Source organism: Ceratosolen solmsi, unplaced genomic scaffold, assembly GCF_000503995.2.
Source record: "Ceratosolen solmsi marchali unplaced genomic scaffold, CerSol_1.0 scaffold53, whole genome shotgun sequence".
NCBI lineage: Eukaryota > Metazoa > Arthropoda > Insecta > Hymenoptera > Agaonidae > Ceratosolen > Ceratosolen solmsi.
Window position 1 is genome coordinate 1374040 of NW_011948441.1, and position 27268 is coordinate 1401307.

Genomic DNA, 27268 nt, shown 5'->3' on the forward strand with positions numbered 1-27268 from the left:
GCGCGTTACGCTCTTCCCCCACCGTACATTCGACTCAGGAGTTTGTTCACCTTTAACGCGAGGTGGACTCAGTGAGGATGGGAAGCGACGGCGCGGGGAGGGGGTTGAACCACTGCGGCGTTATGGGGAGGGGGGAGGGAAGGAAGATGTATCCTTGTCCGGCGCTTCTGCGGTCGGTAAGTGAAACTCGCGAATTAACTCTTGACCGTGTGCTTACGGCACTCGCCCGAAGTCAGTTTAAATCATTCGCGGAGACGGGCGCATCAGATTGAGCCAGCGTTGATAAATCCACGCTAGTTCCTCTTATCGCTCGGAATTTATAATTGCAAAAAATAACGAATTCGTTACGGGCCGCCAAAGTCGATAAATGAGCTCGTTGAATTGCGCGGGGGACGATGAAATTTCAGTGGTGTCGGGTTGCCGTACGATTTCTACGCTAATTCGTAACGCTTTTTCCAGCCTCGTGCAACACCTTGAAAACAAAAGTTATTGCATTTGCAGCCGTTAACCGGCCTAATGAAAACATAAACATGCGCGTTGAGCGACCAGCGGACAAGGACGCGGCGATAAATAGCATTGCACAAAAAGACCACGTAGCGCGCGTGACTAGCCTGCAAAGTTTCACCATCGAGAGGAAAGGAAGAATTTTCTTTTAAAACGAGGAGGGGAATGAGCTGATTTGGAGGGTAGAACATTACTTTTCCGAGGCTGATCGATATGCGCCAAAAGCAACACAACACCCTGTCGCGATTAGGGCCCGACGTCGACCGACGTTTTTACAGGAACAGCGGTCCCGAAAATATTTCATTTTTCACCGGATGATGCACCAATTAATAATCTTCTCCATTCCCGTGAAATATGGTTTCTTTTCAAATTATTGGGATTTTATAGTTGTACATAAGGGTTATTGCAAAATCTTGTCAAAATAATACTTTAGGATTCATCAAGGAGAAGTCGGGATTTTAATTCTTCGATAGCAACGATCAATCGGACGCGAGACAAGTGGTACGAAGACATCTCCCGGGGGATTCACAAATGCATTGCTTTTCTATTCGGGATAAGAAAGAGCGAGAAAGGATATAAGATTGCAAAAACATTAGAGGGATGAACTTTCTACTTTGCTCGACTTTCTGTAAAATAATTCAATAATATTGCTTAGTTAACTGAAATGAATGAATTTGTGACTGGATTAAGAAGATTTTTAATTAATTTCAATAGCTACATTAACAATAAATAAAGTAAAAAATATATATTTAATCGTACTCTAACAAATAAAATTTAGATAAATATAGAGCTATAGAGCTCGACTAGGAAATCGGCTTCAAAGGATTTTCTTATTTTATGGAGTATATTTTTTTAAACTAAACCTTCCCGACTATTCAATTAACACCTCTAACTGTATAAGCATGCAAACGAGACACAAAATAGTTTATCCATTCTCTTAGCTTGAGAAATATATTCAATTCAAGAATTATTATGTGATAAAATAAATCTTTCATTTATCAAACGAAACTTTAATTGATAAAATAAATTAAAAATTAATAGATATTAATTAATTTCAATAAAGAAATATTGATTACCTAAGTAGAAATTTAGATAATTTACATTATGAGTTAGTTATATCGCAGATGGAGCAAATGTATAATGAAAACGATCGAATTAGAAATTTAAAAATTTGTTTTTAAGTAGCATTATAATGAGTAATAACTAAAAATCTATATTTTAATAAATAATAAGCGAAAAATTTTATACTAGTGTATTTTAGATCAACATTAACTAAAGCAAAAAAAAAAAAAGTATTTCGCTCATTCAAATAATGAAATATAATGATCTTGAATAAGATTATTCGTATATGTTAAAGTCTTACTTGTATACATGAACAGTAGGTTGCATTGACTACAAAGTGTATTTTTCCATAATAGAGTTTGTTAACAAACAGTTATAGATCTTAAGATATGTACTGGAATAGACTAGTATCTCTACAAAGACGTCAATGTTCTAATGAATAGGTAATGATTTAAAATTTATATAAAAAAAAAAAAAAAAAAAAAAAAAAAAAAAAAGAAACAAAGAGAGAAGGAGAGGGGGAGAGAGAAAGTTAGAATAAGCGTCAATAGAGTACGGTTAATTTTCGTTAAAGGAAAAACAAAGTCCTATTGAAGCTAATCCATCAACGATTGACCTTAATTGCCGATATAAAATTATTTAGCTACATGTTCACATTACACGCATACTTATTTTAATTCATATATATTGAAATATTATTCGACTCTGAAGCTCAATAAAGCGTGATATTGCATTATCACCATCTTATTTAAATGCATTATTATCGCCGTCCGTAACGCGCTATTCTGTATAAGATCCTGAATGCGGTTGATTGCGGAAACCCGTTCGTTCTGATTGGGGCCCATTGTTGTGGCCGACGTTCGCTTCAATTTGATTCTTGTTTTTGAAAGCAATCCAAGTCTGAAACTTGCAAACCTTCATTACGTCAAAAATAAAATATAAAATACGCGAGACATTTCATTCGATGGATGAAGTTGAAGTTCATTAGATGGATGAAAGAGTTAATGCAAAATAATCATATTTTCCACGGGAAATGTGGGTATCGTTTGTAGATAAATCGAAAAATGTACTGCTTAATCAAGTATCATCGAGTGATTAAACTACCGCAAAAATCAGCCGCGTAAACATTATTATTAATTATGCAATTGTTACGGGACGTTATTCTAAACAATTTTTTCTATTATTAATTGTAGATTTCGTGAATTTTAATGATAGTGACGACATTGAAATCAGCATAAAGCCACAATCGCGAACGACCATTCTTCTTCTTTCATTCTCATTCGCGCGATCTCGTCCAGTATAATCCAAAATAATCAAGGACAAAAAGACGGCAAAAAAAAAAAACAAAACGGGCAGGCTGAAAATTCGCATTACCGCTGATAGGAGACCGATAACAAAACTGTTTGTTGCCACTTTAAATCGAATGCAAAAGTTCAAATACATTTCACATACTGTTCCGCAGAAAACCCGTCTCAACACTTGGCTTAACAGAGCGATATTCTCACCCTATAACCGTTAAGACCTTATAAACGATTACAATAAACTTTAATCTCCAGCAAAAAAAAGAGAAGAAAATAGAGAGAGAAAGAGAGAGAGAGAGAGAGAGAGAGAGAGAGAGAGAGAGAGAAAGAGAGAGAGAGAAGAAAGGAGAAAAAATATATTTATAGCCCCAGTCGCGGCGAATGTAGAACCCATTAAAGCGTACAATGCATTATCGTAATTTTCCAAAGATTCCAGCACTGTGCAACAGCAATAAGCCGAATGAAAAAGTGAGACGCACGTGCTAGCGGGAGCTGCGGCGCACGACGCGGAAGCACCGCGATTATAAAAAAACAGCGGCGACGAAAAATCGGCCCATCGGCATCGTCGGCTAATAAGCCAGACATCAAAAGTTCCCGGCGCACCTAACCATCGTCTTCTAATTCCCGGCGCTGCGTGCAAGTGGGCGGGGGACGCCCCAAGGGCATTGCCAGTAAAATAAAAGGACATTGTGGCGCGTGCGCGCGGGGAAATGCCGAGAGGGGAATAAATGAAGAAGAACAAGAAGGAGTAGGAGGAGGTGGAGGAGGTGGAGGAGGAGATGGTGGAGAAGGTGGAGGAGGAAAAGGAGAAAGAGGAGGAGGAAGAGGAGGAAGGATCGATCGGGATGGCATTCCGCGAGGCGGCCGCGCAATTTTCCGCGCGCTCGCGCATTTACAGTTAAGGCGACCGTGCCCCGGGATCCCATTGCAATACCTACATTTTGACGTACCTTTATCGACGTCCCCTTCAACTAGTTCGCCGTCTACTTTCCCAACGCAGAGCCTCCCGACACTTAATTGGGGATTAATCGTGAGCTGCGTCGAGCGCTGATAAATCGCCTGCCAATGCCAGGGACTCGCGGCTCCGCGAATCCATCACTTATACAAGTAACTGTACACTTCTATGATTCTTACTTCTCGTCCGGATACTGGGTCACGTTACATGACTTTATGCATTTAGAAGGACGGGAGAGCCACTATTCGCCCTGAATTCCGATACATGGTCCTTGCTCAACACGACCGACGTTTGAAACAACGCGCTGATGAGGGAAGAGGACGGGGTGGGTGGGGCGAAACAGCCAACGGAGCATTTCCAAAAACCAACCAAATGATTAATCTGTCGGGAAGAGTCGAGAAGAGGTGACAAGGGGTATAACCCGGACCGGCCTGCGCGCTAAGCCACGATGGAGTCGCTCCTCGCGGTAGTCGCGCTGGTTATCTTGAACCGGTTCCCACCCATTGGCGTCCACGGCCAGCTGGAGCGCGAGCGAGAAAGCTGGCAAAAGGTGGGGAATTGGTAGCGTAACAGAATATCGAGGCTCGGGGGCCTTTCTTCATCCTTGCGACGGATGCTGACCGCGGAAGTGAGACCGGAATGGGGAAGCCCGATGGCATTTAGCCCGCGTCCTTCGCTTGCCAGTCAATGCCGACGTTTCTTCTTCTTCGTCGCAAACTCCGCTCCACGTTGCAATGCCACGGGCGAGTGTAGTCCTCGGTTCTCCTTTTCTAACTACATTCCTCGGCTGTGTGCGCCCGCTGCGCTCGCTCCGACCTCGGAGGCCAATTTCGAGCTTGGCTCCGCTCCTTGCCATTGTTTTCACATTGATTTTCAATGCAACTCAATGCACGATCTTCGTTATTAATAAGCAGTCCCGGCAATTTAAAGCGTCAAATGCTTGATCGGCAATTACGAGGGAGGCGCTCGATCGTTTATTAGCCGCCCGTACCGAATTTATGAATGTAATAATTACGCGGGTCTATCTCAAATTTAATATATCTTCTTATTAATAATAAATACTTACATTCGTTCGACCATCGGCACTTACTACTAACAATGATTCTTTTTTGTTTTTCCATATCGCGATAAATTAATAATTCACACACGCGCACGAGATAAAGAGATAGAGAGGGAGATATAGAGAGAGATTGAGAGAGAGAGAGAGAGAGGGGGGGGGGGGGGAAGCTTCTTTAGCGGCTTTGTGAGAGCCTATTGGAATTGAAGCGAATGGCTAGTCGAACGTTGTTGAAAATTCGAAGAACATGGAGCAGGCATTAAGCGAAACTCGCGTTCGCAATATCCAAGGGGACACTTGACGTGCGGCAAACAATGCGGAACATCCCAGGTCAATGAGTAAAAATCCTTACGGCAAACGCGTACGTGGAAGGAAGGCAAGGAACTTAGCCTCGGCACAATGAAGAAGTTAAAGCACAAGAGGACTTGTGGTAAGTCTTCCCAGAAGCTAACTTCTCTCCGCTACGTGTTTTCTATTCCTCCTGCGCGTTCCGATGCAGAGGGTATCTCTCCTCTCTTTCCTCGAAGGCTGAAAAGAAAGGGAAGAGGAGAAGAGAAGAAAGAGGAAGACGAAAGAGCTAACAGCCAACGCACCGTCAATGGCCTATAGAGAGACGCGCCTAACTCACTCGGCCACATACCGAGTGTCCACGGGGAAGTTGCGGATTTGGAAAGCATAGTCACGGGGCAAAAAGTGTCTCGCGCGTTCACCTCCACGTGTCTCGCGCGTTCCTAAAGGCGTTCTCACCATTAGACGGAGCGGTATAGCTGACCGCATACCCACTACCGACCTTCAGCCCACTCACTTCACTTTAAACGAGAACAAATTTTTTTTAACCTTAGCAAAGGCGGTATTGTCGCTGCTGGCTCAATATTATATCCACGTGCGATATCCGTTTCTCACGTCACGTCAAAGAGTGACCCGAGAGAGAAAGGACATTCTGTCCGGGAGCTCGGTGTCGAGGAGCGCCGAAAGATAAGCCTAAGTCATAGCGTGGATTTCTCTTGGACACGGTGTATACGCGGTCACGCACACCCGTGATCACGGCACACGTACGTGAGTCCGCTCAAAAAACATCGGCAACGTAATTTGCACGGTCCGCGACGTGCCTCAATGCGTACGTAGACGCGGCGGCCACCGGTACCAGATATACGTAATATCCCGACGCATTGTCAAAAAAGCTTTAAGGACCTTGGCAGTCGAAGCTTGCGACCGAAATCGTGGAGAGGTCGAGGTGATGACGATCCCGAGCCCAACACGCTACGATGCGAGAGCTGAATTACATGAGCTGTTTAATCGCGCGGCCCTTTCATCGGAAATGAGAGACAAATTGCGCTTGGACTTTTATGGCTCACGTCAGCTATTACGAGAAAAGAGATCAATTTCGCCAACTCCCTGCCAATCATTTAAATTAATTTCCCCGGATGCCACAATTATATTTATGATGAAAATGCAGATTACGTTGGGATTTAAATCACTTTGAGCCCTTTCGCAATTGCACGGACATTCCCGTTGGTATATATATATATATATATATATATATATATATATATTCTTTCCTTATTTTTAATCAGCTCAGCCAATCCGACGCCTTACTTTATCACCGTGGGCGCAGCGCCTCTTCCTTCTTACTTCATCTCGCCAGAACACGCGGTGCATGTGTTCGCGTGAATTCGTGACTCACTAAGCCAATAAAGCGGTGGCAACAAACATCCTTAGATACATGGCCTCGGCGAATGATCTTAGGGATATAATAGCCCGCGTATGCCACTTTTTATTATTCGGAAGTCAAAGTTAGCGGTCCATAGAGTACTGTGCATATATTGCGAGAAAAGCGAGAATTTATTATCGAGGCTGTATGTATGAATAAATAACACAACGAGCCATTGTTTTACTCGGCGACTCGGAAGACAATCTTATAAAAAATTGTGGGAACTTAGGGAAGGGGGAGGCAGGGAATATAATAATAAAGAGAGAGAGAGAGAGAGAGAGAAACAGAGAAGCAGACGACTAGCTATCCAGTATTGACAATCCAGAAAACTTGAATCGGTATCGATTGTTTGTTCGATTATCCGGGCCGCAAAAGCAGACGCTAAATGTGTATATATATATATATATATATATATATATAACAAGAGACTGGCTTTGGGTAAAAAGGAGGAGAGCAGCACGATCGCTCGCACGACACACTTTGATTAATCGTTGGTGAAGAGTTGGAAAAGGGTTCGATAGTCATAGATACTTGGCGCCCTGTCGCAATAAAGTTTATGCGCGTGTCAAAGCATAACGGGCTCCGCGGAGCTAAAACCAATGTCGTAAAGCCTCCCACTTTATCATCGTGCCGACACACCTGGGCGCATCCACACTTCGCTCTAAAAATGGCTGGGAATAAAAGGCGGCCAAGCGGGTCGCTCGCGCGTCGTATAGAACCGTAAGCACACTTCACTTCTTATATATTGGACTATAGCCGAGCAAGCTAGTGTATGTGCATGGGTGTGAACGTGCGTGCGCGTGTGTTTGTGTGTGTACGTACGTATGCATGTGTATGTGACTGTAGATGTGGATGGCGGAGTGGGGGGGGGGGGGGCAAAAACCCGGGTTTTTGGGCGGGAAAAATCCGCGTTTTTGTGCGAGGCGTTTAGTACGCGCTGTAAATGCTATCGCGTTACATTCGTGTTGTAACGAACCCTACGATACTTACATTTAATGTTAAATCCGTATAATTATAAGACACGTCGTTACTTAATAACGTATGTTATACATTATGCACACAACTTTAACTCACAACTACCTATATAAAGGTTAACGTACCTTCTGCACTTCGACACTTAACAATTTATTTATTAAACTCGTATAATGTTCCCTTTTCTCTATAAATTACGGCGGTATCCAACGTGCATAACCAATCTGTTAAATTGTTATGCTGGCTGAGCAGAATTAAGTAATGGCAAACCAAATTAATTAAAACGACCTGCCTTAATGCACTCTAAATCTTTTTCAACCTCCATCGATCGCTCATTCTCACTCAATCTCCTGTAAATTCGCGGAGACATATAATATTGCGACTATTGCGTTTAAAGTAATTGATACGAGCTTATGTCACGAATCATCGCAATTAAGATACCGTTCGAATATTATCATCACCGCGGGCCAGACTTATCGCTCCGTCACTTACGCTCAGCCCTTGCATTTACCCGACGCGTCGCCACATTATTCAGTGACATTATTCACCTCCCTCGCAACGTTACCGCTGCCTGCCTATTAAAACGCAACTCAATGCCGATTAGCGGTGACTCGAGCCAACCCTCGTGGTATCCCGGAACCCGGGGCGATGCACATCCTCGTAAAGCTCTACGGACGCTCGTCATCATCAAGCGCGTGATTGGTATCGCAAGAGCGCGAGATTATCGGAAATACGCTAATAGAGAAGTACGACGTGCCATTTCGGGGACTCCAGATTCTCCTTGACCTTTCTCATCCACCCTCCACACCTTCTCCTCCTACTCTTTCTTATCCTACACCTCGTCTTCCTTTTCCTCCTAATTCTTCTCCTCTCTCCGTCCTCCTATCCCCCACCCTTACAAAACTTGGCGTTTCATCGATGGATCGCGCTGTTACGTACTGTCACCATACGCATTTATGTTGTTACATACGCATCAGGTCGCTCGGCCACCGTGCACTTTGATCAATCTTATTCGGCATTTAATTGTCGAGGTAAATTTTCAGCCAGTCGGGCAGTAAAAAGCGGAGTAGATTTAATTGCAGATGATAAAGATAGAGGTTGCTCGTGGAGTAGGGCGCGCTTACTTCGTTAACGGCTGATAAGCAAACGCGTAGAGACGTAAGATAATAGACACGAGCGACGAAGGAGGCCCGATGCACCAAAGCGAGGAACCGAACGCGCGTCAAATGACAAGAGCCGTTGTCGAATCGCGTGTATCGCATGTGCCGATGTCCTATAAAGTGGGAGCGCGAGAGGACTTTTCGTCACTGCACCCCGAGCGAGATTATATCGTAGCCGCGTGTCAACGCGCCGGAGAAGATAAGGCCAGCCTCGTTCGACCATTACCGACTTTAAAACTGATTTCTAAGGATGTGGGCTGGATGCTTCGCTTGGAATTACGTGCGCGCAGGTACCGTTAGCGTGGAAACCTCGAGCTATCCTTTTTCCTAAGCGCCAAACAAATGCATCACAACTTGGGATCGAGCAGCCTCCGTTTATACGTTTATATATTTATACGCGACCCAATGTAGCCTTAGAAGGATTAGTAGAACGCGCGACCGAACTGGATCATTCATTATCTCCGAATGTCGTGTCGATTGGGTCGATTGGAAGAAGCTAATTCGCCCCGCATAATAACATTTTATCGGCTTTCGTAAGGCTATCGGCCGGTGACTATCAGCTTTCCATCTAATGCAATGAATAATAAAAGACACTTCCCTGCACTCAATAAAAGACGCAGGCTTCTTATACCCGAGGAATTCATCCGTAATCCCCCCCCCCTTTGTTCCTTTCATTACCGAACTACTATTCTCTCCGCCCTATTATTAACAACTCTGCTTGCGACGGCCGCTCAGCCCAAGGCCCAATGCCTTAAGGAATTTAGCCGGATATCCCTTTGGATTCCATCTCATCCTGTCGATACGATTCATCGACTGCAGATAATCGCGAGGTATCGCGAAATATAAGGTGTACTCCGACGATGTCCTCCCCGGGCAAGTTCAAGCGGGAGGTTACGAGGCCGCATACTCACACACGGAGTGAGTGAGGGAGTGAGTGAGTGAGTGAGTGAGAAATAGTCAGAGAGAGAGAGAGAGAGAGAGAAACAAGCGCGCGCGTGCACGCACGAGCTCGGCCATTGCATAACGGTGCTACCCACGTCCGCCGGTCTTATGTCAGTTCGACGAGCGAAGGCGGTCGATTTCGTGGTTGCGAGGAGGCGCGTCGCTTCTTTTAAACATGAAGATATCCGAGGGTGTAAGCGGAATACGGACGTTAATGAAAGGAGCAATTTTTCGCATTTTGTACAAGTACAGCGAGTGATTGGACGCGCGGACGGTGCGGTAGGAGCAAGGGTAAATAACTGGTTGAATTAATGTTGAATTAAGCAAAGGACGATGATAGGCATCGCCTATTTGCTTCTTTTACCGCCGTACTGAATAAGTGAAATTGTTTTCTCGATGCTCGGCCTTTAACCAAGAATCAATTCTTTCGCCGATAAGCGTCACTCGTATGATATATTCCCTATTAGCTATATTTAAAGGATAAAGGAAAGAAGAGATATTTACGATACGCCTCTCATTCGTCATGTTAATTTAATGTCGTTGATCGGCGAGGGGCGACTGGCTTCCAGCTCTGCATTTATTAAAAGATATTAGCAAGTACATGACTTTAAAGCGAGCTTCGAAATGAGCATGTAAATGTGATTAATGTTGAGCCGTATTTTGCACTATCAAAAATCCAATCATATTAATTGTTATCAGTATCGTAAATACTAAATTTTAATGAACATCGTTACTTTCACAGGAATCTAATTGGATTTAATTGTCGAATTAAATACTAAACAAGCGCTGGTGTTTATTTTATTCATTTTCGCTTTTATGCGCATAATAATAAGCACGGCGTATAATATGATTGCCAACTCTTATTGTCATAAATTGCGTTTTAACAGTAATTCGCATTTCACGTACGTGGCTACGTACATATATCGGAATAAATGGAGATGCGAGCTTATGCAGGATAAAAGAAATTCGTAGTCTCCTTATAAATTCATTTATTTGCTGTTTCAGAATATTCCCAACTTTAAGAAATTCGATTTTAACTTTTAAAGAAGAATATATTCAAAGCTATTAGTCACATACAACTGTAATGAAATATTCATTTCCTCGTCATATAAGTCTCGGACAAGTAATAGTTAATAAATCGTCGTAGGCAAAACAAGCGGCCATTCCTATGTGTGTATTTAAAATGTGGACACCGTGATTTACATATTTTTAATTATATAATTATTTTTCTTCCCTCTTCGATTTTTCATTCGTTACTTCATACCATTCATTTATTCATCAAAGTTTTCATAGAATAACGAAATCATTAAAATACATATTAATACTAAATTTTCCGTGAATTAATTTCATCACAGGGCCATGTATGAAACACGAATAAATATCTTTGGGCTAAATTGTGACCAAGATAGAATGAAAAAAGCAAGTCGAATTATTTTATATATCAGCATTTGGTTATCATGGAAAACGTGTGAAGAAAGAATTTGTCAATAGTCGAATAAATAATTCGGAAGACCACAAAAATGTCCGAATAGTAGATATCATCGAGAGTTATCAAAGTAAAACATTCACGAGAACGTAAAGCGTGCCGGAATGTAAAATGTGCCGAAAAAATGATGATACTCGCGGCAACTTGTCAAAAGTATTTAAATTGTTAATTAATAGACGATAAAAAACCGAACACCCTCCGTCACACTATTAAATTAGCACAACAATAATATTCAATCGCAAAATAGCCGATACATTTAGTTCGTATTCAAAGGCATCACGATAACGAAAAATACTACGGCCTATGCTAGTGCGTCCCACCCCGCCTCTTTTCCAATTTTGTCCCTCCCTTCGTTATCTGGATCCTCCTTTGCAGTATGGAGCATAAGGGACAAATGTGTCTGCTTGCGTGACTCTCCTTATTCTAAGTGCAAGCAAATAAATCTAACAAAAGTCCAGCCCTCACTCATATTACATAATAATAACCCTCGGTAGAAACGTACTTGTGCCCACTCAACTATCGTCCGTTGTTCTCCGCATAACTGATCGAGCGGTAAAGATGTTAAGGGCTACTAGCGTCATGTTGAAGCAGTTGGCCCGCGTGGCAAATATGGACAAAAGAAAACGAGCCCTTAAAGGGGGTAAGAAAGTTGAAGACCTCACGCGCGTGTCGTCGACTCGCTAAACTGTACGGGGCCGGATGTTTGGCCGTGGTGTGGCGTTGTCGGCCATTCCTCTCCTTCGCCTTTTATCTATTTGGTTATTTGATTAGCGCTGATATCCGGCGAATGACGCCACCTGTGCATAATCACGATGGCTCCCGTATTCCTCAGCTTGACAGCACGTCGTACATCCCTCCTTACGGGGAGAAACGCCCGCACGTGTTACTAACAACCGATTCACTTTCCAGGGGGCTTCATCGTTTCTTTATGGACTCCGATTGCTTACTTTTCCTCCCCCGTCCAACTTCAATTCACCGCACCCTGGCATTTATTTAATTCAACATTTTTGAGAAGATAATTAAAACGATTTATATCATCCCCGGGAGCAATGGACTGTACTTGTACGCTAATGCAATCTCGAGTGTCACGTTTTTCGTATAATTACTTAAACGTTACTTGCGTGAACAGTCACGGGAAGCCTGAAAATTGCTTTCAACGTTCCATAGTAGTTACACAATTTTTACTTGACATCGCAAGCACATTCAAAGATATTTATAAAAATGAAAAAAAAATTAATATTGAAATACGGTAAGTTCAGTTTTTCACCTTGCGAATAAAATATTTCTTTAAGAAATTGTTTAAACACGTACTTCAAGTATTTTTACTTATGATACTAAAATAATCAAATGCCTATAAAATGTATCTAACTTCTTTTTTATATTATTTTACGTTTCAAATAAAAATTTGCACAAGTAGCTGTAATTAAAACTAAATATTTTATCCATAATGATTATTGTCAAAAATAGCTCTTTATTGCTTATAAGCAGTTTTAATTACATCCTTGCTTAGATATTAGATTTATTTCCAGTATTTTATTAAACAAATTTAAGATACTTCTTATTTCATTATTAATTTAATTTACTAACGACTTTTTATTAGTGTCATTTCTTCATTTATTAATTTTTGATGATCCTAAAGATATACAAATATAATAGCTATTGTAATTAATTTAATATATTTATCTCTTTCAACATTATATGCGATAAATCCTACAACACATTTAAAAAAAAAGTACACAGTAACTTCTTCATTTAGTCTATCATAATTTGTAAAATTTCTAATTTTAAAAACTTCTAAAATTAATTGTTTTAATTATTTATTAGCTTACTCTAACGTATAATTATGCAGTAAAATCTAACCGAAGCAGCAAATTTGCTTAAATTACTCTCACATCGATCTTCAATAATATTAAGTATAAAAATAATGTATTAATTCGGTTCTTCATCAACAAATATGTTGTAATCAAATTTAAGAAATAAATATGATAGAATGTTCGTTTATTGGTATTTAAATATTTAGCAACCTGCATAATTGCCAAATTTTTATGTATATCACAATTTAATTAATTTAATTATGAAATCTTTTGTAGCGATAAGAAGTATATTAAACTCCTCGTTGATGTCAAAATGGAACAAGAAAATTAAATTTTCGATTTACAATAAAATTAGATATATATTTTCAATTTATTTATTTTCAATTTAACTTTTAAAATAAACTGTAACATTCGTACGATATTATTCTATATAAAAAAATCTTTATATGGCATATTTAAAATTGTGTATATGTATAATATACATAAATAATAACTGGATTATAATTATATATTTTATATATAATTATATATTACATTAATTATATATAAATTTTACTGATTAATTTTACTGACATTATTTTCTACCATATTCCTATGAAAACCTCGTTAATATTTTATAATTAATAATTAATTAATATATAAGCAACATATCGTTCAATTCTTAATTCTAATCCATAATGCAAACAATAATAATAATACAAACTTATTACTGATATATGATTCAATTCATAGGCAGATGAAAATCACATAGTGGATTAATTAATTTTAAAGTATTGCATAAAAATATATTATTTTCTTGTATGCATAACAATAATCTGATTTCAAATAGAAAGGAAAATTTTCTTTAATAATTGAAATTTGATTAAAATTAAATATTCATATTTAAATTAATGAAAAAGTAAGTCTATAATCGTTCATTTTTTAAATAAAAAATAATGTTCCGTATGCACGGTACATTTATTATAATAAACAAAGTACTAATTTTGAAGAGAAACTAAATTATTGATGGTGAAATACAATGAATAACAATACTTTTTATGTTAATAATGTTAAGGTAAAAGGTTAAAATTTGAGCGTTACTTTATAATCCTATTCAAATAAATATCGGCAATAAATATTAAATACAAAAGTAAGCCTTCGTGCATAAATAATCCCAAATAATAAATTACTTTTATTATTATTTATATCAAATATTTAAATTGTACGATTATTAGATGTCACAGATTTTATTAAGAACATTTACTTTCAAAGCTCTTATAACATGCATTAATGTACTGCTAGCATAAGAATAATTCTTAATTAATGCGTTATAAAACTTGCTAATTAAGACATTGGGAATGAAATTCCCAATGTTTATTTTCAAATTCAAAATATAACATTAAAAGGTGAATATATATAGCAGAATATTTTCTACTGTTACCACTATAATCGTGAAATTATTGAAGATGTCAAATTGTTAATACAGACGTAAGCAATTACAGTAATTAACCGCAGCTACTGCAACCTTAAATTATCCTCCACCTTCAATGCATTCACAAGATTTGAGTAGAATTTTAAAAATTAAGAAAATAAAGAAATCTTACCCGGCGATAAAAATTAAGTAATAAACGCTTAATATTACTACTCCTCACGTGTACATAAATTATGAGCCGAAACGCAAAAAGAAGTTTTATTATTGGAACACTTAATATATCGGTAATTGGATCCCATGAGCTATACATAACAAAATATAAGTTATAAAACAGTAAGAATAAGGAAGAGTGAGATGACGGGAGGATAACGTAGGGGTAGGGGTAGGTAAGGGGGGATGATTCATAAGTATATTTAAAATCATAATTCTTGCAAATTACACGCGAATTCGTATGATTATGAATCTGGCACGAAAAATGCCAGTTGCAGAAAAGAAACCAATAGTCGATCCTCCTGCCCCTTTATAAAACGTTCTTAATACATGATTTACGCGTATTGCATATAATTGCAATAATTGGCAGCAAAGAGCTGCTTGGAGCTGCCCGGACGAGATAATTCGCGAGTTTTGGAATATGGGCTGCCTTCCCCGAACTCGCGTCGGTACTTAATGTAGGCTTCGGGGCGCGGGTGGCATAGCTACTCACCTGAGAGCCGTGCGCGTCATCCTCCCGGTTACCATCCTCGGCTTCAAGCGACGTCAATACTCTCCCTAGTCCGTGCCGCGTCTTCGGGAAGCGCGCCTCGAGTACTGACTCCGCGGTTCCACCGGTCCGCGAAAGCTCCGCAGCTCCAGCTAGATGCGGATGGGGGTAGAGCCCGATGACGATTGGCGGTGCTCGAGCGCTCTCAGCCCTCCCATTGGTGCGCGGGGATTCGAACGCGGCTGCTTGAAAAAGGTGACGCACGACGATGAAGCCGGCGAGGAGCTTAGGCTCCGTGACTGATCGCCGCGTCTCGGCTGGGTTGCGCGTGCGCGAGCTGCGCTTTCTTAGTCCTCCCGTCTTAATTTGGGAAAGCGCTAGTTTTCCTGGCCTGACCCACACGACGGTCCACTCCCCCCGGGGATCGTCAGCAGCGCTAAGAGCCTGGCTTGCCCGCTGGAGTGAATTATTAAAATCATTTAACGAGGCATTTCAGGTTACGCTCTGAGCCATATATATGTACAAAGTTTAATTACACTTATTAATTAACATGCTGCTTTTTATGTTGCAATATAATTATACTTATCGGTAGTTTTTCACTGGATATTGATAAAAATATCGCGTCCCCGTTCTTTATTTCACAATGACTTTTGAGGAATATCGATTGTTTTGATATTTCATAATGTTCAAATTTTTGAGATATAATGAAAATATACACGATTTGATTTATTTAAGTAAATAGGCTACGTACGTCCAATTATGCTTAAAATACTTATGCATAAACTGTATTGCTATTTTTATGTGTTCGATATGCGTCGAAAACTCGGTGCGTAGAGAATGACAAGCATATTCGAACCATGAAACGTACTAAAGCATGAATATAATTGGATATAATTTCTTAAAATACGTTTCTTCCATCAAATTTTTAACGATTCTTTTATGACAAACAAATTTACTATATTGGTTATTAATAAACAATAATGAAATATATAAAACTCTGTTGTTATATTTCAGAAATAATTATGATATAATACTGTAATTCTGATTAATATGTGCATTTTCAATAAGCTAAATGTATCTAAAGATCCATTTTCAGAACCTCTCGAGTTATAATTCATGCTCTAGTATTTGATAATAAATTATCAAATGAAAGAATTTCACTTTAGATAAGTATCTTGTATTTAATCTTTTTATTCTTAACTTAATTTAATAATTACGTGGTGATACGTTTTTTAACGCTTAGATTTTACCTACATAAACAGTGAAGTGGGAAAAACACTCGTTCAAAAGTGTTATCTAATAAGTATATTTATTGTGTAAGCTTGTAAATTTTTGAAATATGAAATGAAACTTTATATTAAACGGAAAAATACTTTTTTTTCATAATTAAATTCTGTTATCAAATTATAATTATCTAAGAATTCATTTTATGTTTAACAATTTTATTAATAGAAAAAATTGAATTAAAACAAGCAATAAATAAGTATAGAAGTTCGTGACAAAAAATCTCATAAAGATAAACGGAAGAGGGTAAAGCGGAAAATGATATATAGATACGTAAATAGGTACGTAACGCAGAAGCGAAAATAAGTAAGAGGGAAGTGAAGAAATAGAGAGAGAAAGAGATATGTAGAGGGGGGGGGACACATTCAGAAAAAGAGTGGCGAAGAGGGAGAGGGAGAGGGGGGAAGAGCGAGAGCGTGAGGGAGAGGGGGAGGGAAGGGGAGAGAGAGAGAGAGAGAGAGAGAAAGAGAGGGAGGTGAGAAGATAGGAAGTGTTATGGAGAAATGAAGAAGATAGATATGTGTGCACAGTGCCTACCGTGTATAGTCGAAGATTCCAGGAGATACCTTCTTCTAATTAACGGAATTACTTCCGCTTTGTAAGAACGGTAATTTTTTTCCTACACATTATTCTTTCCTATAATCGGTCGAACATATAATAATAAGCGACTGCTTAATTCTTTTGTCCAATTGCATCATTTTTTTATATTATAATTTACCTTTTCATTAAGAGAAATAACATTTTTTTAAAAAGCAATTTAAACTTTTACTCCTTGATTTTGTTTGCTTTCTCGTTGCATTAAATTCACTTTAATTTGCCTTTTTAAGCCTATAATGACGAAGTGGAATGCTGAATGTATGAAATTTATGAAACCCACGCGTAAGTTCATGTTATCATTGAACAATATCTAGTATTTTGAATATTCAGTATTAAATATTTTAGTTCTACCTTTTTCTTATTAATATTAGACTAATTTGCTTAACATCTGATGTAGTTTTCAAGTTTCTCGTGATAATAAAAAGACAATGTTTTTTCCATATTATATTTTAGGTGAACATTGGCAATTGCATTCGAATCATTTTTAAATATACAGACCAAAAGTGATAATATTAATACTGCATATAGCAAAATATCCAACTTTTATAAAATGATACACTAATTATCGAAATGTATAAAAAAGGAAAATTGCCGTCAAACAAGGTAATCAACTGCTACACAAGCGAACACCTAAAAATTGAAGAAAAAGGTATCAACAAATTACAGCACCAAATCATAAATTATTCATACTCTTTGGCTCAATTAAAACTTTATTACTCATTTTCATTTGAAAACACAAAAATTTCACATCATCAATTTACTTGTCAGTGCTAATAAATGCAAGTCGATTCTCGGCTATGTAAATTTCGATAAAACGAGTACACCACCGAATAAAAGGGCAACGTGGAAAAAAAAAAACGAAAAAAACTCGTGAAAAAGGTACGATAAGAACAATCAATAAGCTTGTTAATGATACAAAATGTTTCTGTTTCGATATAAATTATTGAGCAAGCGGATCTTGTTAACAACTCTGTACACTTTGTAGCCACGTGCCAATTTGTAAAATCTCTCTCTCTCTCTCCCCTCCCTCTTGCTCGCTCTCCCCCTCCGCGATGCCTTTATTTCTTGACTCTAATTTTTTTTCATAATTTTCTCTTTAATTATTTAGTTTTTATACATCGTTTAATAATCTTTATTCAACTTTTTGTCTTCATGTTAATTCTGACCTTATTTAATTTAATATTGTGCTCCATTACTATATACTTTGTATGAAAATACTTTATACAGTTTTCATATAAATAGCACAGCCACATTTTTTTGAAAATGCATTAAAATTTCATATTATAAGCTTCTTTATGAAGTCATTTCAAATCGGCAAATCTAATCGTAAGCTTAGTAATGAAAATTCCATTCTATCATAGTTAAAGCATATATTAATATGTTAAGACGTTGGGAACACTCACATTTTTGTATAAATTTATATATAAAAACTCTTCTCCTTATAATTGAACGAATATTTAATTAATCGAGTATTGATTAAATTCGACATTATTTATAATTTGTTAGCTAAACAGTTATTAATTAGAGTCTAACTTTCTTTTGAATATCTATCTTTTCAACGCAGCGAGGTGTTAAATAAAAATTATTATTGTTCATTAATTATTAATAAAATATTTTAAACGCTTATGTGAATTCTAAAATTTCGCCAAGCTATTTTTTTATGTTTGTACTAAATCGTCATTATACTCGATATATTAACTTAAATTTTTTCGTTATACGACTTAACAGATGCGAGTTGGTTTTATTTTTGTTAATATATAAATTAAAAAAGTTAAAACAGATAAACATATTTTCAGTACTCGAAACTTGCATATTACATAAATATAAAGTAAAAAAAAAGCACAAAATTTTTATAATTTTTAATATGTCTAAATATATGTGTATTGAAATATTACGTTAGGAAGGAATTTCGTACAATGTACGAAAATATTCTGCATATTTAAAGAATTTGAAAAATATTCGATATCGGTATTAAACGACGTAAAAAAAAGTAAGGCTTAAAATTTATTTTAAATCGGTCCACACAAAAAATTACCACTGTTAATAATAGTTCGATATTTTGTAAATTTTACGATAATTTCCTTTTTAATAATACTCAGTATCCTTATATCCTATACTCATTTAATATAATTTAACTATAATTTAACTATAATTTAACTATAATTTAACTTCATATAATAACAATTAATATATTGATATATTGATATACATTGATGTTAAATTTAAAAGTAAAAAAGGATTTTATTAATGTTTTGCGACCGAGTATTACACAAAGTGAAGAAAAATGTTTAATTTAAGTGTAAATTTATTTAATTATAAACAAATATAATGAATAAATTTCAGTCAAATTACGTAATACAAAAAAAAATTTATATACCGTTTTAATTTATAGTGGGCACAAATTTTACACCCTATCAAAATTAATTAAACAGATGCAGTTTTTGAATTTTATGAAAAGTACAAAGCCCGTCAGTATTTTCTGAAATATTGTACAACTTTGAAATAGAATCCGCCTACGCGAAGGAACGACTTTTGTGAATGCGTATTGATTTTCTGTCGTGTCCTAACTATCACCGTTTATTCGGCATTAAAATACCGTTTATATCGCGATTTAATACTCGTTTTTACAAACACGCAACAAAAACAATACCATATATATCCAAATAAATATTGCGTACAACGGAATTAAACTATCTCATTAATGTATATTGTCGATTAACATTAAAGACCAAAGCTAATAAAACTTTATCAAGTAAATACTCAAGAACTTCACATAGAAATAAAATAATCAAACATGTTTTACGAAACTTTTTCACCCTCCACCTCTCCATACATAGTGCGAAATTCGCAATGACTTTGCGTGAGCAGTGAAAAAGCAAAAAATTCCGTCGAGTGTTCGATCCGGTCGCGTGCCTTCGATAAGTCCCATCGATAAATCAAAGGTACACTCAAGCACCGGCCCCTGTTCCCTAAATATTTATCATATTGCATGTAAGTCGCGGGTGTGCCCGGCGGCTAGCAAGGAGCTAAAAAGAAATTGATTATTCGCCCCCGCAATGTTCGTCCCCTCGCTTACACCCCAGATGAAAGTGCTCGGGTGCGTGAAACGCGATATGCGCTAGGGCGACCTGAAATCCTGCCCCGGGAAAGCGCCTGAACTTTTCTCCATGTCTTTGTGCCAGGGAGAAGCGACATCGGCTTTGTATTGCCGCGTCGACACCGTAATTGCGAATAATGATTTTTCCCCGGTGGTAGGCGATAGGCAGCAGCCGCAGTTCCTTAATGTGGCCCTTGTCGGGTGGAGCTCTCCTTTCAAATTCTCTCGAGAGCAAACGATAGCGATTCTATTATTAGCGTAAGAGCCAGCAGCCCGATATCGAAGGAATAATCCCTCATTGCCATTATGATCATCGCTAATTTATATTGTTTATTCTTTATTGACGTGACGACAGTTCGATCGAATCAAACGTTTCACTTCCAAAGGTCTTTTATAAAGTAGCGTAAGCGTAATATAAATTTTTTTTTATTGCATTTTATATACAATCTTCAAATTAATACAAAAGACTTCATGTATTATTAGGTCATTTAATGTTAAATTTATTATTGGATATTATTCCAAATATACTTTAAATCTTTTATTTTTAAATTATTGTTAGAAAATTTCGATCGAAATACTGTTATTAAAATTCATCCCTTCTTTACTCTACAGAAATCTTAAAGTATCTAGGCCATTGTTAATATTATTTACCTCTTCGAAAAATATTAAATTATTGATTAACAAAAAAAAAAAAACAAAAAAACAAAAAAAAGGAAAGAATGAAAGAGTGAGAGGAACAAAGCAAAAGGAAACGTAAGAGAATTAATTTTGCATGAATTTGGAATTGACTCTTGTTGAAAAAACTGTTACACTGAATTTGACTATATTATTCAATTACAAGTGATGTATCTAATAGGCTATTGAAGAAGTAAATAATTAGATGAACAATTCCCTCAACGAAGGGTAAAATAAATCCTCATCATCCACTTAATTGTCAGACAATTCAAGACCTTCCCATCATGGAAAATGACGACATCCTCGTGTGGCTGAAAGTCAACTGTCAGAAACCACATCATCTGCCACTTGAATACGTAGTGACAAAACGAGCGAACGAGAGGCCCGAGAACTTCAGGCTCCAATTAAGTGGCAGCAGTAAGACCACCGGACAAGCATCTCCACGAAGATCTACGCCTTTATTCCGCGGAGCTTTGAAAAACCGACGGCTTTCCTCCTATTTTCAGAATTGCTTGCCTCTTCTCGCTGCGTACCTCCGACTGCGGTCGTGATCAACTTGTTGGGGATATCTATTACAGGTTCTCAGCCTGAAAATTTATTCCTGGCTTCCAGTTAAGTTACTCTATCTACCGTCTGTAATATAGCCGGGGCTGCGCATCAATCCAAGACCGCGGCTGTATATCAGAATGTCGAGGATGTTGACACATCCCATTAATGGCTCCGACCTAGTAACCGTTCAAGGCTGATAATACTGTCCTGCTACCTGAGCGTGTAATAATGTCCCCGTCTTATATTCATAGTCAATTGCTTTGTGACCATAGCGCATTCCAATAAATTCAATCCATCTAATACCGTTTCGACAATTTAATTGAAGGGAAAAGCTTTTGCTTCGCTTATTCGCTTATGGGCTTCCGCTATGGACTTTTCTTTATATCGACCAACTAACAATACATATTTTATTGATAAAATATATCTCCCTCATCATTCAAAAGATCTTCATTAAAAACATTCAAATGCCTTTCACAGGTATTTTTAATTATTTGATCCACTGCCGCTTGAGTAAAGAGAGGAAAGACTCGATTCTTGACAGTGTCGCGCACGTTGAGACTCGGTGTACCAGTTACACCTCTTAGAATTATGTCTCCCGCTCCTTCTGATTGCTCTCTTACTCTATTCTGCTTAGCCCGGTGTCACAAGAGCAGTTGTTCAACCATGTACAGTGAAAGAAATCATTACACACTTACATTCCTTATCCGGTTTTCGATACTAGTTCACTCTTGTATTTTTAATAACATAATATTTGTGATACTTTAGGATATTACGTTGAATTTTTTTTTATTTATTTTATTTATTTATTTTTTTTATTGAAATAAACCGTTGACGTGTTACATTTATATCAATTAACTCTTAACCTATACCTACATTCTTATATTTTAGAAATGTCGGTAATTTTTTAATAAAATTTCCTCAATAATACAAATAATAATTCTGAATTATTTCTGAATCTGCATCTTGGCTTATAAATGAAGAATTCATCATTTATATGCTCCATATTAATTTTCATTAAATATAGCATGCAAATATAGCATATATATATATATATATAATAAATAATTTAATAGGATTTATAACATGTAATAAGATTCTTTGTCATTTAAAACCAAATACCTTATGATTATGTGATCTCAAACTATTATTATTTTACAATATCACATTTTAATACATGCTTTGCCTTAATAAACGATTATGATCATTATATTTGTCATTTTTCGATAAATTTTCATAAAACAGTGATTTAAATATAATATAAAAAAAATAAAATAATTTGTTTTTTAAGTTTTACTAATTATTAGTTTAAATCAAGCTATAACTCGAAATAATAAAATGCTCGTAATTAATACATAAATTCATTAACGTCTAAATTTTAATTATTAAACATTTTTTTAAAAAGTGGTTGAAATACCATATCCATATAGTGTTATGTAATGTAAATATCTTGAACTTCAAAGAAACGCAGAACTAAATAATTTATAATTGTATATAATTCAGAATCTCTTCGATTTATATTCATTGATAATAATCTCAATTATGAATGTATGCATAAATGTATTTTTATTCAAGCATTCCCTTCTCTTTTAATGGGTGAATTATAAATCCTTTACCACTTTGATCAGATTAATATTTCCATAATTTGAACCACATAAAATAATTTATTTTTCATTCGATTCATTTGCCAATATAAAAAAACAATATATTTTAGATATCAGTCTATCGATGTCATATTGTAATATTAATAAGCTCGTATTGCATTTATTTTTATACCTTCAAACCTATCGCGAGAAATTCTATCATAAGTTGTTATTATAAAGTCAATTTACGTGATATATAAGAAGCTTTTAAATTAATAATATCGAAAATATTTTTTTCACGAAGTTCAGAAATAATATACCTGAAATATATTATTTTTACTTCTGGTAATTATTTGTTTTTATAATTGAAAATGTTTTATACCGCTATTTATGACAAAGTTTACACAAATATATAATTATGTAGATAAATGCTTGATTGTTATTTCAATGAAATGATTAAAATAGAAGTAACTCGCGCTGATGTTATGATTATTAATAATGCCATTACAGTGCAATTTCACCTCATGCAATATCACCTTCTTTTAAGTAATAATATTTATTACAATAATTTAAAGTCTTTATTATCTATTATCTAATCTCTAAGAATCTAATCTATTATCTATCTAATACAGTTGAAATTTTAGCATATTATTATTATTGGGAGAAATTTGAGAAATCAATTTACATTTTTAATTAAAATTTTGTAAATTAATATGTTTATATGAGTTATCTTAACAACATGTAAGTTAGCTATAAAAATATTATTTATAATTGCACGAATGTGATGAAGCAATTTTTCAATTTACCTACATAAAAGACAGCATGGACTCTCAATATTTGTTATTCGTGTATTTGCGGTGACAAATATTGTATTTCTACATAAGTAACACCATCGACATGTATGCGTCAACAGGTTATCCGTATTTGATCAATTTATATGATAAATCAAGAATTTTTATTTGAATTTATTAGACATAAAAAGAAACTGGTAATCTTAAACGAACAATTTTTCACGCGGTCATATCTATTCTTATTATCATTTTGAATACAAAAACAAATACAATCGGTTTTCAAACTGTTTTATAAGGATCTTAGCGAAACATATATTTAACATATATTTTTGAATTTCACCTTATAATTATTTATATTTTTGTTATATTATTTATTGTTTTTTTTAAATGCACCTTCGGTATCTTATTGTGTTGTAACAGTAAATACTTCTGAAATTAAACTTTCAATTACCTTATAAAACCTCAAAGAATTTCATGAATCTTAAAATGTGACCGTGGTGTTTATTAAAGAAAGGTTAATTAATCTTTAATTATCTTATATCTGGCGTATTTTCCTTACTATGAAAAAAAAAAATTGATATTATGACTAGTATAACCCGAATTTTTGTTAATGTAATACCAGTTCTGAATAAATATTCAGCAAGTGTACTTTCAAATGTAATGTTCATAGTTTCTACCGCAGTTATCCCTAACCACGATTCCTGAAGCCACAATTATATAAAATTTCTTCGACATTTAATGACTTTTATGTATCATTTAGCACGTTATGTATCTAATGTTTCTAATGTAACCTTTCTTTTTTGCGTTCCAAGTGTATCTTTAATAATAGGTAACTGTTCCACACAAAAATTGGCAATTAAAAATTGAAAATCAGTATTCAAAATTTCATAATTCTTTATAACTAAAAAGTATTATTAATTTAATTAAAAATAATTACATTAATTACAAATATCGATGTGAATCTGTATATATTTTACTCTCTACGAATCGCTAATTTTCATTGAAGCTTAATCATACTGTAATACTTTAAAAACATGAATTAGAAACATATATTATTAGTTGAAATATTAAAAAATTGAATAAAATATTCTTCTTTTATATTTTATAGTATCTCAAATCGAATATTTGCATGATTTAACGAGGTTTTTTTAATTCCACGAAAACTTTCCCTTCACCTTATTCCACTCTACTATATTCTTTATTAATTAAATGCTTTTTAATTTCATAGTTCTTGCATAGTTCAACATTAGCAACTTCAACCTTTTACAGTATTAGCCATTATGCCTTTATTAATAAGTATATTAGCCCTTCGAGCACGCAATTCTCCAGCATTCCCTCTCGTGAAATCCAACATATCAAAAAAGAAATATGAATTTTTCAGGTTCGAATGGCGCATCTAAACCGTCGCGAACATTGGGACAATCGCACGATCCCACTCGGTAAAACGCGGACTGAAATCCGATCGCTACCTTCAACGTCGTAAATTCCACAAAGGAATACAGAAGGAGTCGCGTCCCGATAAACACGACGACATTAAATGCGGTAGTTCCCGCAAAATTCTCACCGATAAAATGAAGCTTACATCCTCGTAAAAGCTTTACTGCGTGTGAATATCGTTTGTTTATAAGCGAGTCATGAGTGCAATGGCCTTGGAGACCTGTATATACAAAACATCGAAGCATCGATGAGGTGCTGCCCTTTTACTTTGGTAGCAGTTTTAATAGCAATGCTCACAATACCCTTCTTTTATTAATAGCTTTCTTCGAGTGATATCAATAAGCTATAGATATATTTATTCTCGAGCTGCTCAACGAACTACCACAAAGAAATTACTAAGAAAGCTTCACTGGGTGTCTTGTGCATCTCTTCGTAAATGAATGCAATACCATCATCTAATAATTTTGTAATACAATATGCTATAACTTAATGCACATATTGTTTGGAGAGTTAATTATGTTACGTATTACGTATTTATATTAGTATTTAAGATATTAATATTATTACTGCACATTATTATTCCGTAAGAGTATAAGTATTTACTAAGGCAAAAAAACGAGATTCTATTGTTTTTTAGATTTTTATTTGCATTAATTAAATAATGAAGAAAAGCTGATTAATAAAAGTCGTAGAATTTTAATTTTATTATAATTTTGTAATTCTGCTGAATAAAAGATAACGATCCCAGTCAAGTACAACCAAATATGCAGAATTATTGAGTATAATTTAGATAATCCAAGTATAATAATCCAAATATAGTTTGATATGGAAAAACTTAAAAATTTCTTTTTTCAATTTAATTACAAATGTAATTTTTACAAAAAAAAAAAAACGACAAAAATTAAGCCAATTTCAATAAAATTACATGAAATATTTCTATGCGTATATGAAGTAAGGAATCACATGTTTTCACGTTTTTCTAGTTAAATTAGTTTTCCACGTAACGACTAATTTACAGTAATTATATTTTAAAGGGATAATTAATTTAAAGAGAGATGATATCGTAACTAATATCGCAAAAATTAATCATTCGAGTAAAAATGTTAGTGAGAATAACGAGGAAGATCTTCTACTACCAAGATAAAATACATTAATATCTTAATATACTCCATCCACGTATATTTCAAATTAATGAAAGAGTAACAAAGTTAAAACATAGTAAAAATACTTTTTTATATATTCGTATTTTAATAACATATATTAATGGAACTAATCAAATATGCGAACTTCTTTGATGGTATCAATTAAAATTTTTCTGCCTCATTAATTATTCTTTTTTTCTACGATTATAACGAGTTTAAGAAAACAATGAAATACGAGATTCCTTATTTATTCAGTAATTTCCTATACTTTCCTTATTTATATAATTAATACGCTAAAAACATAGCATTGTATTTTATTAAATTGACAATAAGTATAAAAATAAATAACAATAAAATAATACAAAAATCAATTCCTATGAGCAAAATTCCGTCTTTTGTAACGATTAAGTTATCGTAATCATATAAAATCCATTTATGTTGTTCGAAAATAAGAATTATTTAGTTTATAAATTAAACTAAATTTTAAGTATAATTTCTTTATGATATTAATATATAAGTACATTGGACTATGACTTTATTGGACACTAATTTTCAATTAATTTGTCATAACTCTTTATTTATTTTTCTCTTCTGAGAAACATTAATAATATAAAATGAAACTACATGTAATAAATAAAATAGCTCCATGGAACCTACTTTATGTAGTACGTCGACTATAACGATGTTTTATCAGCGAGTAAATCAATCCAATTATACAAAAAATTAAAAAGGAATTTTATTATTAAAAATTTATTAAGAAATTGTTTTATATATTATCTTAATTTTCTTTCTAATTAAATGGTTAATTGGTTAAGTGGTCTAATGAAATGGTTAGAAATTTTTTAATTGAATTCAATCGACAATTATTCTTTCTAAAATACTTAAATAACACAGCATTAATAATAAATGACAAAGCAAAAATACGTGATCATTTACTTAATTTATAAAGCGACTTTAAGTAAAAGCAAGACTAAGTTTGATATTATTTTGATTTGATAACTAAAATATAGTTAATTCTGGTATTCGTAAATTTCTACCTTT

At 35.2% G+C, this 27268-nt stretch overlaps 1 protein-coding gene across 1 annotated transcript in view; it reads right to left on the reverse strand.

The window, feature by feature from the left end:
• Positions 1–15198, reverse strand: part of LOC105365688 (uncharacterized) — an 18677-nt gene extending 3479 nt beyond the window's left edge. Inside the window, 1 exon segment of the mRNA XM_011503914.1 lies at positions 15079–15198. Within this exon segment, the coding sequence (XP_011502216.1) occupies positions 15079–15113 (35 nt within the window). The 5' untranslated portion in view covers positions 15114–15198.
• Positions 15199–27268: the final 12070 nt, after the last annotated feature.